The sequence below is a fragment of the Penaeus chinensis genome, chromosome 4, assembly GCF_019202785.1.
Source record: "Penaeus chinensis breed Huanghai No. 1 chromosome 4, ASM1920278v2, whole genome shotgun sequence".
NCBI lineage: Eukaryota > Metazoa > Arthropoda > Malacostraca > Decapoda > Penaeidae > Penaeus > Penaeus chinensis.
Window position 1 is genome coordinate 17,575,015 of NC_061822.1, and position 15,000 is coordinate 17,590,014.

The following is a 15,000-nucleotide window of genomic DNA, read 5'->3' on the forward strand; positions in this document are numbered from 1 at the left end:
CATCAGCATGAGTAATGAAAATAATAACAGTCATTCTCAGCCGTTTTATCCGAAGACAATATCACGCAATATCTTTTTGTGCGAATTACAGTAGGGTTATGGTGTGCGAATTACAGTGCGAAGTACACTGAGGAATTGATGTGCGAATTACAGTGGGTAATTGATGTGCGAATTACAGTGGGTGATTGATGTGCTAATTATAGGGGAGTATTGCATTTTAGCACATATTTTGGCTAGAATACAAAAAGTTCAACACATAAAGACTTAAACACTTTGTATACATGTATGCACACATAAACGTATGTGTATGTGCGTATACATGTACGCACAGCTCCACAAACACAAAGAAAGACAGAAACAAACACACGCACATATTCACCCACCGTTCTTGGAATAAGTTTCTCCAGGCCAGCTGTGAAGACTGGTATTCTCTCCTTCAAGCTGGTTATGATCGGAGTACACCCTAGTGTGAGTTCCTGTGGCGTAGCATGGTATTTATTGTTTTTTTCTGAGCCCATGTCCCACTTTTAGGATGTTAAAGTCCCACCCTGAACTGTGTGTGTGTGTGGGGGGTGGGGGGGGGCTTTATTATATTAAGGGCTGAAAAGTCTTTATTTGTTCTGCTCTCTGTCTCAGTCTGTCTGTCTGTCTGTCTCTCACTCTTTCTCAGCAGTCAGAGCGCAGTCATTTTTACGAGTACCGCGGCGGGGACTTGAACTCGGGACCATGAGGGTCGGAGTCAGTGCTCTACCCACTGGTCCACCGTGGTAGTTATATATATATATATTTATATACTGTAGATATGTAATATATGTATGCAATATATATATATTTATATATATATGTGTATGTATATATATACGTTTAAATAAATAGATATATAGATAGATGGACACATTTTTTATCTTCATATTTTATGTTCTTCATTTTTATGCCTTCATATTTTATATTCTTCATTTTTATACCTTCATATTTTATATTCTTCATTTTTATATCTTCACTTTTTTCTTTTTCTTTTTAAATGATAGTCTAGAAGATAGCAGTGGCCTACCAAGAACTTTGTCTTTGTCTCACAGCTTGAAAATCACGGCGTGTAAGGGACCGGAAAAAGCATTTCTAAAATCTTTTAAACACAGACTTAATACACTAAATGGTCATATAATTCACTCCAAAAAATCTGAGGATTTTATATTTGATATTCTTAGAAGAGGAAGAGGCCAATTAGAGTATATAAAATACTTCAAGACACGTCACAACTGGAGCAAGAAGCTTGCTATGGCGCTAAAGCTAATGTTTTTTGCGTGAATTTTTACTAAGATCCTAATCTTGGATATATATATATATATATATATATTTATATATACATATACATATATATATATATATATATATATATACATATACATATATACACACAAAATACTGATGATCTGTTAAATTTCATTTATGTGGTAAATATGTAACAATGTAACAGATTTTTCATTTAGTGTAAGGTGCGGTACTTAGGCGACGTTATCAGCTGTTCTACTGTCACAAACGTCACAGTTAGATCTAGTTACTTTACGGCTCTATTTAGGCACTTGTTACAGAAAGAAGCATTGTCTGTAGACACTTATGGAGCAAAAATAAAATTTCAGTTCGGTTATTTCTACTATTCTTGTTGTTTATTGTGTTTATTTTTTCATTAGTAATATCGTTAGATAGAGAGGGAATACGCATCTCACAGACCTCTTTACAAAATATGCAAGTCACCATTCATTCACAAACCTTAAATTTTGACGATTCTGACCAGATTCCCGTCACTCTTTCTTTCCCATGAGAATACTCCCAAAATATACTCCACTCTATATGTATATGTATATATATATATATATGTATATGTGTGTCTGTGTGTGTGTGTGTGTGTGTGTGTGTGTGTATGTGTGTGTGTGTGTGTGTGTGTGTGTGTGTGTGTGTGTGTGTGCAGTATATGATTTTTTGTATCTACACACACACATAAGAATGTGTTAAATTTACTAACGTGCCTACTCTCCGAGTATGCCACACATATTCGCCCTTATCAAGAGGCGTCCCAAGAGTGCATTCCCAGCGCGACGGAATGGAGACGGATGAACTGCCCTCCACGTGTCGTCATAGCGTCAAGAGGTAGACACATGTGCATCGAGGAGGAATATTTTCTCGGTTTTCTCGTGAATAATAATTAGGGGATAACCAGCGCCAGCCTTTCCACCGCGGGCCGACAGGTGGCGCGCCCGAATTAGGCAGTCGGAGGTAATGAGACGGGTGGAAGAGAGTGAGGGAGAGAAAGAGGGAAAGGGAGAGGGAGAGTGAGGGAGAGGGAAAGGGAGAGGGAGAGTGAGGGAGAGGGAAAGGGAGATGGAGAGGGAGAGGCAAAGGGAAAGGGAGTGGGTGAGGGAGGGGAGAGGGAGGGAAGGGAAGGTTAGCGCCAATAACAGGTGCATATAGGAAACATACCGATTCAAACACACACACACACACACACACACACACACACACACACACACACACACACACACACACACACACACACACACACACACACACACACACACACACACACACACAGACTGCAGGCGTTGCAAGGAATGACCATCCCTCGGCATGTGGAGCACCAACACCACCAACGACCGAACCGCTCTGCCAACTGTTAAATGACCGCAGGATTGACCACCTATTCCGTGGGAAGGGAGGAGGAGGAGGAGGAGGAGGAGGAGGAGGAGGAGGAGGAGGAGATGGAGGAGGGGGAGGAGGAGGAGGAGGAGGGGGGGGGGAGGGGGAGGATGAGGAGGAGAGGGGAGGTGGAGGAAGGAGGGGGGGAGGAGGAGGAGGAAGGAAGGGGAGGGAGAAGGAGGAGGAGGAGGAGGAGGAGGAGGAGGAGGAGGAGGAGGAGATGGAGGAGGGGGAGGAGGAGGAGGAGGGGGAGGGGGAGGAGGAGGAGGAGGAGGAGAGGGGAGGTGGAGGAAGGAGGGGGGAGGAGGAGGAGGGGGAGGAGGGGGAGGAGGGGGAGGAGGGGGAGGAGGGGGGAGGAGGAGGAGGAGGGGGGGGGAGGGGGAGGATGAGGAGGAGAGGGGAGGTGGAGGAAGGAGGGGGGGAGGAGGAGGAGGAAGGAAGGGGAGGGAGAAGGAGGAGGAGGAGGAGGAGGAGGAGGAGGAGGAGGAGGAGGAGGAAGAGGAGGAGGAGGAGGAGGAAGAGGAGGAGGAGGAGGAGGAGGAGGAGGAGGAGGAGGGAGAGGGAGGGGAAAGACGGGAAACAGAGAAGGGGTGTGGGGGAGAGAGGGGGGTAACAGGGAAATAGGGAAAAGGAACAGGAAAAAGCCCGCACTAGGTTAAGGGGAGGAAACAGTCCCCGGAGATACGCACTGGCGGAAACCGACCACCGCTGCCGGCCGACGCGAAGGGTCTCACTGCGCATGCGTGGACCTTCGGCTCACGGCTAGGAAGGGAGGAAATTTCAGCAGCGTTTTAAATTCATCTGTTTGGATTAGACTGTTACTTCCTGTTATTTTTATCACTGTTATTATCATTATCTCTTTACCGTGATTGCCATTATTTTCATTATTGTATTATTTTATCAGTATCATTATTTAACCCCAGGCTGGGAAATGATCTATCAACTTACTCTTGCTGTTATTACTATTATTATTATCATCTTATCATTGCTATTATTATCATAAACTTAATATAGCTATTATTGTCATTATCCTATCGTTTTTATTATCATTGTTATCTTACATTTACTATTATCTTTATCTTACTGTTATTATCATTTTAATCCATCTATTATTTATCTTATTGTCTTACCATTGCTATTGTTTTTCTTATTATCTGATCTTTGCTGTTATTTTCATAATTATCTTATCACTGCCTATATGATTACCATTGCTAGTATCATTAAGCTGTTGGTCGAGAGGGAGATCTCAACACCGCTTTAATTCACTTGTTTATGTTACTGTTACTGTTATTACTATTCTTATTATTATATCTTTATTGCTGTTGTCATTGTTATTGCTATTATTTTCATTATTACTTTATTTTTTATATATATATATATATATATATATATATATATATATATATATATATATATATTTTTTTTTTTTTTTTTAAGCAGAGGGTGAAGATCTCAGTAGCGTTTTAATCCACCTGTTTGAATTAGTGTATTCCTTACTGTTACTGTTTTTACTATTAATACCATTATGATCTTATCCCTGCTGTTATCATTACTATTGCTATTAGTTTCATTATTGCTGTTTTTTTTTATTTTTTTTTTTTTATTATTTAGCTCTTGGGACAGAGATTGAAGATCTAAGTATTATTTTAATTCATCTGCCTGAATTGGCTTATTACTTACTGTTATTGTTATTGCTGTTATTATTATTATCTCCTTTATTATTATTGATCTTATCGTTGGCATTACTAATATAATTTTTGTTTCTTATTATCACTCAGTATTACTATTACCATTATCCTTTTATTATTATTGCTATTGACGTTGATATTATTTTCATTATTGATGTTTTTATTACCACTATGGTTGTTATTATTGTAAATATTATAATTGTAATGATAGTTGTCATTATCATTATTAGTTATTATTATTACTATCATTATTATCTTTATTGTTATTATATAAATATTCTCATTGTTATTACTAAAGATATGGTTATTATCGCTTAATACTACGGCTAATGTCAAAAGCGTTGTTAGTTACTATCGATGTCGATCACCACCCTTAATGATCACCACCATCACTATCTTCCTATTATCACTAATGCTCCCGGATTTTTTCATCACACACACAATTGCTTATTTTTTCTTCTTTTACTCAAAACGGAGATTATCTGTTAACCTGGATAAGATTTTTCATTCTACTATTCTGTAGGTTATCATTTACTTCGTTAATGTCGTTAATAAAGTATTTCTTATATCTATCTTATAGGAAAATTAGATATTAAGAGCATATGCCTTCACGAACAACCTGGTGAAGGATATGCATATAATTTCCGCTATAAGGAGACTTCGAAAAGTGCCTACGAAAACAGACAAAAAGGAAGGGAAAAGGGGAACGAAAGAGGAAAAGTAAAGATACGAATAGAAGACAAGGAATTTTCCAACGTCTCAGTTGCAAAATATTCTCACTACTTACATACTCATGGCGTCACGCTGTATATCGAATTGCCATAGTATTATGCACAGTTGTTACGGTTCCTGGGCCAGATGCATTACCATACCTTGGTGTGACTAGTACATGGTATTGTACTGTCAGTGTACAAGAAGATACGGCAAACGTACATGTATGAAGCCACATATGAATAATGCAAGGCAGTATGAGAACAGAAATCATCTATTGTCTAACCAGATGTTTACACCAGTCTCTCGTATTCATGGCACAGTTTCATAGATTTAATGTTCTATGTTTGTTAGGAAAAGAAGTGAAACAGGATATGCGGAAGGAAATTAAAATAAATTAGAAAGAGAAAGATAAAGAGAGAGAGAGAGAGAGAAAGAGAGAGAGAGAGAGAGAGAGAGAGAGAGAGAGAGAGAGAGAGAGAGAGAGAGAGAGAGAGAGAGAGAGAGAGAGAGAGAGAGAGAGAACGGTAATATTAAAATAAATCACACTAACTATAATCACATTAGCAAGGCGCCCACAAACACATAACAAAAAAAAAAAAAAAAAAAAAAAGATTCAACTCTCAAGCAATTTATAAGGTGAGATACGCAATGAACAAGCAAATGCCAGTCATCTTCAAGAAGACACAGTCTGTCACCGCCATCTGTTACACTGTCTCTCTTTTTTTCTCAATAAAACCGCTGTCGTTACGCGATTAAAGCATCAGCCGTAACACAGTTTTGCAGAATAACACCGAATATTACACCTAGGTAATGAGGTTAATGTCCGTTTTTTCTTTCTTGTTGTTATTGTTTTTGTTACTGTTAGAGGGGGGTCGTCATCTGCATTTCTCTGTCTCTGTCTCTTTCTCTCTCTCTCCCTCTTCTCTCTCTCTCTCTCTCTCTCTCTCTCTCTCTCTCTCTCTCTCTCTCTCTCTCTCTCTCTATATATATATATATATATATATATATATATGTATACACACACACATATATATACACATATATATACAGATATGTATATATGTATATATATGCCTATTTATACTGTTATACATACACATATTTTTTTATTCTTTCTCTCTCTCTCTCTGTCTCTGTATCTCTGTGTGTCTCTCTCTATCTATCTCCCACTCTCTTTCTCTGTCCTTCTGTCCGTCTGTCTGTCTATCTGTCTCTCTCTCTCTTTATACATCAAATTTTGCTCTTAGACTCCTTCTGAAGGCGAGGATTATGTCATAAACCAATTATATTCGTATACTTTATTTTTCTAGTTAGTTTTTTTATTTCATTTTATTCATTTTAATAAATCAATATATTCATTTAACCTTTAGCTCGGTCTCTTTTGACTTTCTGTTGCCATATTAGTAACCGATAATCCAATGCTTTATAACACTTATCGGGAATAAATATCGATTTTAACTTATGATCTTATATTCAGTATTTAGAGTAAACTCCTTGTAGATATAATTAAGCTATTTATACAAGTTATAATGAGTATAGATATGAGTTGTAATAAGTATATATACAAGTTATAATAAATATAGATATAAGTTATGATAGGTATATGAGTTATTTTAAGTTATAGACACGAGTTTAGAATAATTTAGAAATAAGTTACAATAACATAGATATGAGTTTAAGTTAGAAATAAGTAACAAGATGTATAGATATGAGATTAATAAGTACAGTCCTAACATCCAACAAACGGGATACACGGATACATTTACGTGTTCTTTTACCGTAAGAAAAATAACGGATTCTTTTTATGACTCATCTGACGTCAGGAGAAGAAGAGGTAAAAAAAAACAAAAACAAAAAAACGAATAATTAGAAAAAGAAATGGAGAAAAGAGATATGTTAGAAGAAGAGGAAGAAAAAAAAGACATTAAAATGAAAAAAAAAAGAACTATGTTAGGAGAAGAAATAATATAATATACCAATAACAGAGAAGAAAACATAAAAATAGAACTGTTAGCAGAAGAAGAAAAGCAAGACGAATATCAAAATACAAAAGAATAGAAAGAAGAACTATGCTGAGAGAAGAACATGAAAGAAAAAGACAAATTAAAAGAAAAACAGAACTAAGGAGAAGAAAGAAGAAGAAAAAACACGAAAATAAAATAGTAAAGAAGAACTATGTCAGGAGGAAGAGAAAGACAAGAAGAAGAAAGAAAGACGAAGAAAGGAAATGAAAAGAAGAGAGAAAAGGAAGAGAGAGAAGGTTTACTATACATTAATTTTGTAGTAATGTGGTACTATTACCATTATTATTAACGTTAGTATCGTTATTTTTGTAATAATTTTAAAATTTGTCCTCATCAAAATCAATACTGTTTTTACTTTTACTTTTATTATCGTTACTGTCATTGGTTATTATCATTATCAGCATATTTATCACTATCATTGCAATATTTGTCTTAAAAGTTAAAAATCGTCTAATTATTATTAATACAAAAATATCGATAGCAACGTCCCTCAGAGATTCTAAACTATTCAAAATACATATATCCATCTCCCAGTATATGAAAGAAAAAGAAAAAAAAAAAGAAAGATAAGTAAGCGAATAGACAGATAAATAGATAAAGCGAATTTAATCCCTGACTCGTATGGGGATCCAGATGGTCACCAGGATTTTATCGATGAATTCCCTGGCCATGGACAATCCTCACACAAATTCTCAAAACACTTCGTCAGGCACCTTGGGCTTAACGTTTCAGAAAAACCAAAAATCTCGAAAAAAGGTTAAAAAAGTTCTACATTCATTATACCTATCATAATCCTTATGTTGTATATATATATAGTAAAACACACACACACACACACACACACATAATCCTTATGTTGTATATATATATAGTAAAACACACACACACACACACACACACACACACACACACACACACACACACACACACAAGGCAGCACCGCCCACCGTTAACAGCATTACGACGCCCTATAAAGACAAGCGAAGAAGAGACTCTTAACCGTCCGCTCGTCATCGCCTCATTTGCATATTCAGGCGTTATAATGCTTGTTTAACAGATGCTTTGCGCTAAGAGGGTCTACTGCTTGCTTGGCTGAGCGGATTGCCTCTTGATGTTGGGGTGGGGGGGTGGGGGATGAGTGTAAGGGGGGGTCTGAGAATTGATGGGAGGTGGGGGGTAAGGTGGGGTTTGGGGGGTGGGTGGGGGGCAGGGTAGGGGTTCTGTGGACGGACGGGAAGGGGGGGGGGGGTATCTATCGTTTAGGCCTATTGAGGGAAGGAAAGTGAGTCATGGGACCCCATGACACTGGCAAAGACACAAACAGGCATTTACATGTGTATGTATATCTATCTATCTATCTTTATGTCTACCTATCTATCTATTTTCTATCTTTCTGTCTATATATAGAGAAAGAGAGAGAGAGAGAGAGAGAGAGAGAGGGCGGGGGGAGAGATAACCAAAATAACCAAACGAAAGCAAAGAGAAATCGTCTTAGAGAATAAAAAAAGAAACACGCATCACCCATGAGAAATTCCATAAAAAATAAGTGTGCCCCCCCCCATAAAAAAAAAATCCCACGACCCAACGTAAAAAACGGAAAAAACTATGATTTCCGGCGATCACATCACCTCCTCTTCCTTCCTCTCTTCCTTCTTTCTTTCTTCCTAAAAAATAAAATTGAATTGTAAATGATGATAATCATAATCAAAGGAAAGTGTTGCGTACAGAGAGTTCAAAGAGAGAAAGCTTGATCAAAACAGAAGGAATTTTTATAGTAACTCTATCTAATTTAACGTATATATAAAAAGACGCGTCATAAACATACCTGATTTGCGTTTTCTTGTGATTTACACTTTCTTATTTCTCACTTTTCCTTGGTTTCTGATCTACGTGGGCGTCAGGTGGCTGATGAAAGAAATGTGGGTCACTGGTAATTGGTCTGCAAAAAAAATGTACTTGAAATATACCAAAAATATACATCAATTATACGTGAATTGTACTTATAAAGAGAGAGAGAGAGATCATTGCAATTGTATAATAATTTATGGTAGTTATCTTCCTCTCTCTATCTTTCTATTTCTCTGTCTCTCTGTCACTATATCTCTCTCCCTTTGCCTTTGTCCTTCCGTCTTTCTGTATCTGCCAGTCTCTCTTTGTCTCTGTGTTTGCGTGCCTGTCTCTCTCTCTCTTCCCTTGTCTGTCTGTCTATCTAACTATCCTTCTCTCTCTCTCTCTCCCATTCTACAAAAACCCTCGCTTCTATAAATGGTAGGTTGGGTTTTAAATACAATGGTCTACAGTTCCCGGATGTGGATCATTAACTCGTTCCTTAAAGATATTGTTGCGCCTGTGACATGAATCACCTGCTTAAACATAAATCTTTCCCAATTTTATCGTTATTTTTTTTTATTATTTCGTTTTTTTTTCTTTCCTCTATATCAGAAGAAAAAATGTATTAGTTTGATATTCTGTCTTTATATTCTTCAATGTGAGAATGATAGTAATCTATTTAAAGTCTTATGTTCATGGATTTGAATAAAAAAATGTATATTCTTATTAATTCTACCTCAGCTTTGGCTTCATACAAATAACATAATCCATAACATGCGAATAGAAAATAATCATGAAAAGATGATAACATGCAAATAGGCAAAACACACACACACACACACATATGCACACACACACACACACACACACACACACACACACACACGCACACACAAAGTGGCATACCCCACTCATACACATCCATATAACTATATATCTTACTTTATGTACATGTGCCCTTCTATCTCTGTGTTTGATTCAAACATTCTTTAGATAATTTTCAAATCTTATATTAACAATAAGTCAAACTTAAATCATAGTAAATATGAATTAAATAAACAACTAAAATGAAAATTGTTTTGAAATGAATTTGAAGATTGTATAGTTAAATCTAAAATTAAAACTAAATTCAAATGATATCAATAAGCGCTTGGTTCACAACAGCTTAAATCAACACGTCAAAAACTCCAATCAAAATCAAAACATTTTATCCCTTCGGAAGCCCACAGCCCCCGCGAGCATGGCGTCCGCGTCACGCAAGCCTCTCCTCCTGCGGGCGTGGCTCCTGCTGTTCCTCGCTGCGTCGACGGGCGTGGTGGCCACGGGTTCGGGGCCCGGCGGGGACTTCAAGGCAGCGAGGGACTACGGCGCCAGCGGGTCACACGGCCACATGCGACAGCACCACCACGACCGATCCAAGGGCGCCTCCGAGGGGCATCACCACCACAGACCCCGACAGACACTGGACAAACCCAAGCTCCTGCAGGATAGTGACCTTGTGCATGATACCGAGTAAGTAAGGGAGGAAGGGAGTGAGTTTAGTGAGAAAGTAAGGAAGGAAGTTGGTAAGTAAGTGAGTGAGTAAGTGAATGAGAAAGTAAGTAAGTGAGTAAGTTAGTAAATCGTTGAGCGAGTGAGTAAGTAAGGAAGAAAGAAAGTGAGTGAATAAGTAAGTACGTGAGTAAGTAAGTAAGGAAATTGGTAAGTAAGTTAGTAAATCAGTGAGTAAGTTATGTTAGTAAGTAAGTAAGTAGGAGGGGCAGCTAAAAAGATGTGGTTCTAAACCTATGCTCGATTTGGGAGTTTATTTTTTTTCCTTTTATGTATTGTATGGCTCCCTCAAAAAAGGAGAGAGAAAGAATGAAAAAACGGAAGAAAGACGGAAAGAAAGAAAAGAAAAGAAAAAAAAGAACGAAGAAAAGAAAAGAAAAATATAACTAAAAAGAAAGAGCGGAAATAATGATAGTATATATAATTACAAAGAAATAAAGAAAATAAAACAAATAGATGAATATATATATAATTAAAAAGAAAAAAAGAAACGTTCATAAATATATGATTCAAACCCTCTTCATTTTCGGCGGAAAACTTTCTCCTTGAGCTAACCATGTCACAGGAAATCTGACATTCCTGCGCTTCGTCCCAGTAGGTGCATGACTGGAGACTGACAATCGCAACTCATGGTTCTCTTGCATGACGTCACGAAGCAACAGATAGTGCACTTCTGTATGTCCGCCCCACCCCCCCTAAAAAAGATAAAGCCTACCTCTCTTTTTTCAAAAAATCATACATTGTCATTGGAACTATTTTCAAACTATTTTATTTATTATCATTATTAATATTATTATTATAATTATTATTACTATTCTTTTAATAACACTAACACTAGCCACGAGGTTGCAAGAAATAAATGAAGATGACAGGTATCTGGGGTAACACGGATGTCGTCTGAAGTTTAAAATTCTAAAAAGAAGTTTTGTAAGAAGAAAAGGAAGTTACAGGGCTTTAAAACGGTTCAGTTCCCGTGCGATAATCGGCGTTTGGGAGTATGAAAGCAGAAGATTGTGCTTGCGGAGATTTTTTCCAAGAGGTAATGGGGTAAAATGACGGAGAGAAATAGGAAGCAGGAAATGGCAGAGAAGGGTAAGAAAGACGTAAGGAGAGCAGATAATTGATAGGTAAAGAACATGTGAAAATCCAGAAGAAAGGGACAAATTACAGAGGTGTTTTGTCTGTGCGTGTGAGTTCGTGGGAGCCCGTGCGTGTGTCTGTATGCGTGTTCGCGCGTGCATGTATATCTGTGCCTTTGTATGTACTTGTATGTATGTAGGTATGTATGTGTTTGTATATATGTGTCTGTGTATGTACGTTTGTGTATATTTTCAAGATGTATGTATATGTATATGTATTTTGAGTACGTATCCATACACGTATCAGACACATACAAAATTACACATCTTGTGAAAACAGACCACAATCTCGTACCGCAGCGCAATGAATTTTGTGCAACAATAGAACAGTAATCACGGACTTTTTTTGCAACCATGTTTTATTCCACTTTCGACTGTCCTTTTCTTTTATGGACCTCATTATGCATCATAAATCATCGGGGAATGACGTGTTTGGATGTTCTCTCGGAGTTATTACGCTGAACTCCGTGTATGTCTAACGCCGGCGAGACATTGATCTCAGATTAATGAACCCCGTGACGTCAGGAGTAGCCGGCAGAGAGGGTTCTCAGAAAAAAAAGTCTCCCGTCTTTCCTTCAAGAGTCATCACAAAGGAAAAAGGGGTATGAATGAGAATTAATATCTTCACAGCGCAAGAGACATACAAAAAAGTATGTGAATATGAACATACACAGGCACTACACAGAGACACAAACACGCACACACACACACACACACGCATACACACACACACACACACACACACACAAACACACACACATACCCACACAAACACACACACTAACCTCTATACAGATATATATCAATATATACATAGATATATTCAACGATATATTAATAGGACAATATAATAATTTCCGATTGCATTAATTTTGAGATAAACTCCATGGGAACGAATCGATCAATTCTGGCTTACAAGCGAACGCTTTGAGCACTGTATCTCGGGATGTCGTGGGATACAGCCTTTCAGACCACCTAACATGAGGGATAAAGAATTATGTGCATATCTAATTTCATCTGAAACATTGGAAGATATACTCGTACTGTATCCTAAATTTACTATGTAAAACTGTCGTAAACAAAGAACAGTGTTATGTAAACACAATGGCAAAGGTATATCCGCGTAATATTTTTTTGTATGATGTATGATTTATATTTTTATTTTACTATGTACAATTCATTCATTCATAGCGTGTCACTCCAGACAGCCAGCCACTCCACAGTTCTTTGGTTTACTTTAAATAGATCGGTGTTGACTAGATGAGGAGAGAGTGGACACGATCGTAAACTGTGGTCATTAGTCACAGAATACTGTACTATGTCAAATACTTGTAAAGCTGTAAGCACGATTGCCCACGCTTGAGCAGATGGCCAGGGTGGTAAATAAACTTACCTAACTCGAAATCGGTTTTCTGTTAATTTCTCCAACTTTCTTTTTTTGGAAACTGCACTCGCGAGATTCTTAAATATACAAGCGTAATAAATGGGTAAATGAAAATAGTATTATTAATATTATCACTTCTTAGTATCTACATATTAAAAGAATCTAGTTAAAATCACCGTCAAACGCTAACCGTGTGCGCTTGAGATATATGATCTTAAAAATGATCTCTTATTGCTACTAGACACGTCCCTATATTTATCTAAACAGAACGTTATGATAAATCGTTATTTTATGGCAATTAAAACCACCTGTTACACAAAAAAATTAGCCACAAGAAAGAGGTAATTTGCACTTAACTTGTACTAATAGGACGAGAACAGATGGGGCGCCATTTTGGAAACCACAGGAGATGACCGGGACAGGCAGGGAAAAGCTAGACAAATATTTATGAGGTTTAGAAGGAAAATTTAAAAAGATGGATGCGAAGAAACGGGGTTTTCTATTCGGAGTGAACAAGGAGGGAAGTTCGGGAGAAATATGCATGAAGGGTTTTGGATTAGCATAGAGAGGGATGGATGGGAGGAAACGGTTAAAAAGAGAGGGAGAAGATGGAGAAATATGTGGGGATTCCAATTGGAATTTATAAATAAGGCTGAGAAGAAACGGGGTTTTCTGTTGGGCTGAGAGGAGAGGGAAATCCAGGGAAAATGTTGAAGGGATCTGGATGTAGAATTATTTCTGTTTTCTAAATGGGGCGAAAAGGAGAGATATTAAAGAAAAAATCTCAGCGATTTAGAATTTGAATTTTGAGAGATGGAGGGAAATATTAATATAAATGTATATATATTTGTGTGTATGTGTGTATACAACCATATATAAATATATATATATATATATATATATATATATATATATATGTATATATATTTATCTATGTATGTATGTGTGTATATATATGTATGTATATATACATATACATACATATATACATATGTATACACACACACACACACACACACACACACACACACACATATATATATATATATATATATAATATATATATATATATATATATATATATATATATATATATATATATGTGTGTGTGTGTGTGTGTGTGTGTGTGTGTGTGTGTGTGTGTGTATATGTATGTATATGTGTTTAGTGTTGTTATATATGTTTATTATGCGTTTGTATGTGTATGATATGTATATATAAACACACATGTATTATTATATATTTATATATATTATTATGTTATGAATATTATTATAATATCATAATTTTATTATATTTGTATTATGTATTACAAATATACATTATACAATTTTATATGTATTAAAATATATACATATTATGAATGGTAATATAGATTTACCAAGTAAAAGACTTGAAACTATACCAACATTAAAATGTAATTCAATGACCTACAGAGTGCATTAGTAAATCAGATAATTCAGTATCTATTTAATATGTTGTATATGCTTTTGGGTGATTATTTATGACATGTATATACATTGACTTTACCAATCTAGTTAACTGGATCGGGTAATGATTGATATCATTCTATGATCACATCAGCTAATCTAACTCTCATATAATTATCAGGGGGCAGATCCACCACACACAGCACACAAGATGTGTTATAATATAGTTTTTCATACCACACAACAATTTATGTTAAATGGTTTGAATACTATTATATGGGGTATATATGATTATATCTCATCTATGATATGTATATTCTTTACCTATATTGTGAGGTTGTATTTTTATATTTCATAATGGAAGGAAATGGGTGATTGATATTATGCATAATATGTAGCATTACACTACTAGTTATCAGAAGTATTGCACACATTTATATAGTATAGGTACCTACTGTTGGACAAGTAGGACACAACGTTTACACATCTGTAATACAATAGACGCATCTTGACTTGATATCATTTATTAATACCATCACGTGATATCGC

At 36.5% G+C, this 15,000-nt stretch overlaps 1 protein-coding gene across 1 annotated transcript in view; it reads left to right on the forward strand.

The window, feature by feature from the left end:
* Positions 1–15,000, forward strand: part of LOC125025092 — a 79,494-nt gene that overhangs the window by 61,800 nt on the left and 2,694 nt on the right. Inside the window, exon 2 of the mRNA XM_047613003.1 lies at positions 10,170–10,459. Within this exon, the coding sequence (XP_047468959.1) occupies positions 10,188–10,459 (272 nt within the window). The 5' untranslated portion in view covers positions 10,170–10,187. The remainder of the gene's footprint in view (positions 1–10,169; positions 10,460–15,000) is intronic.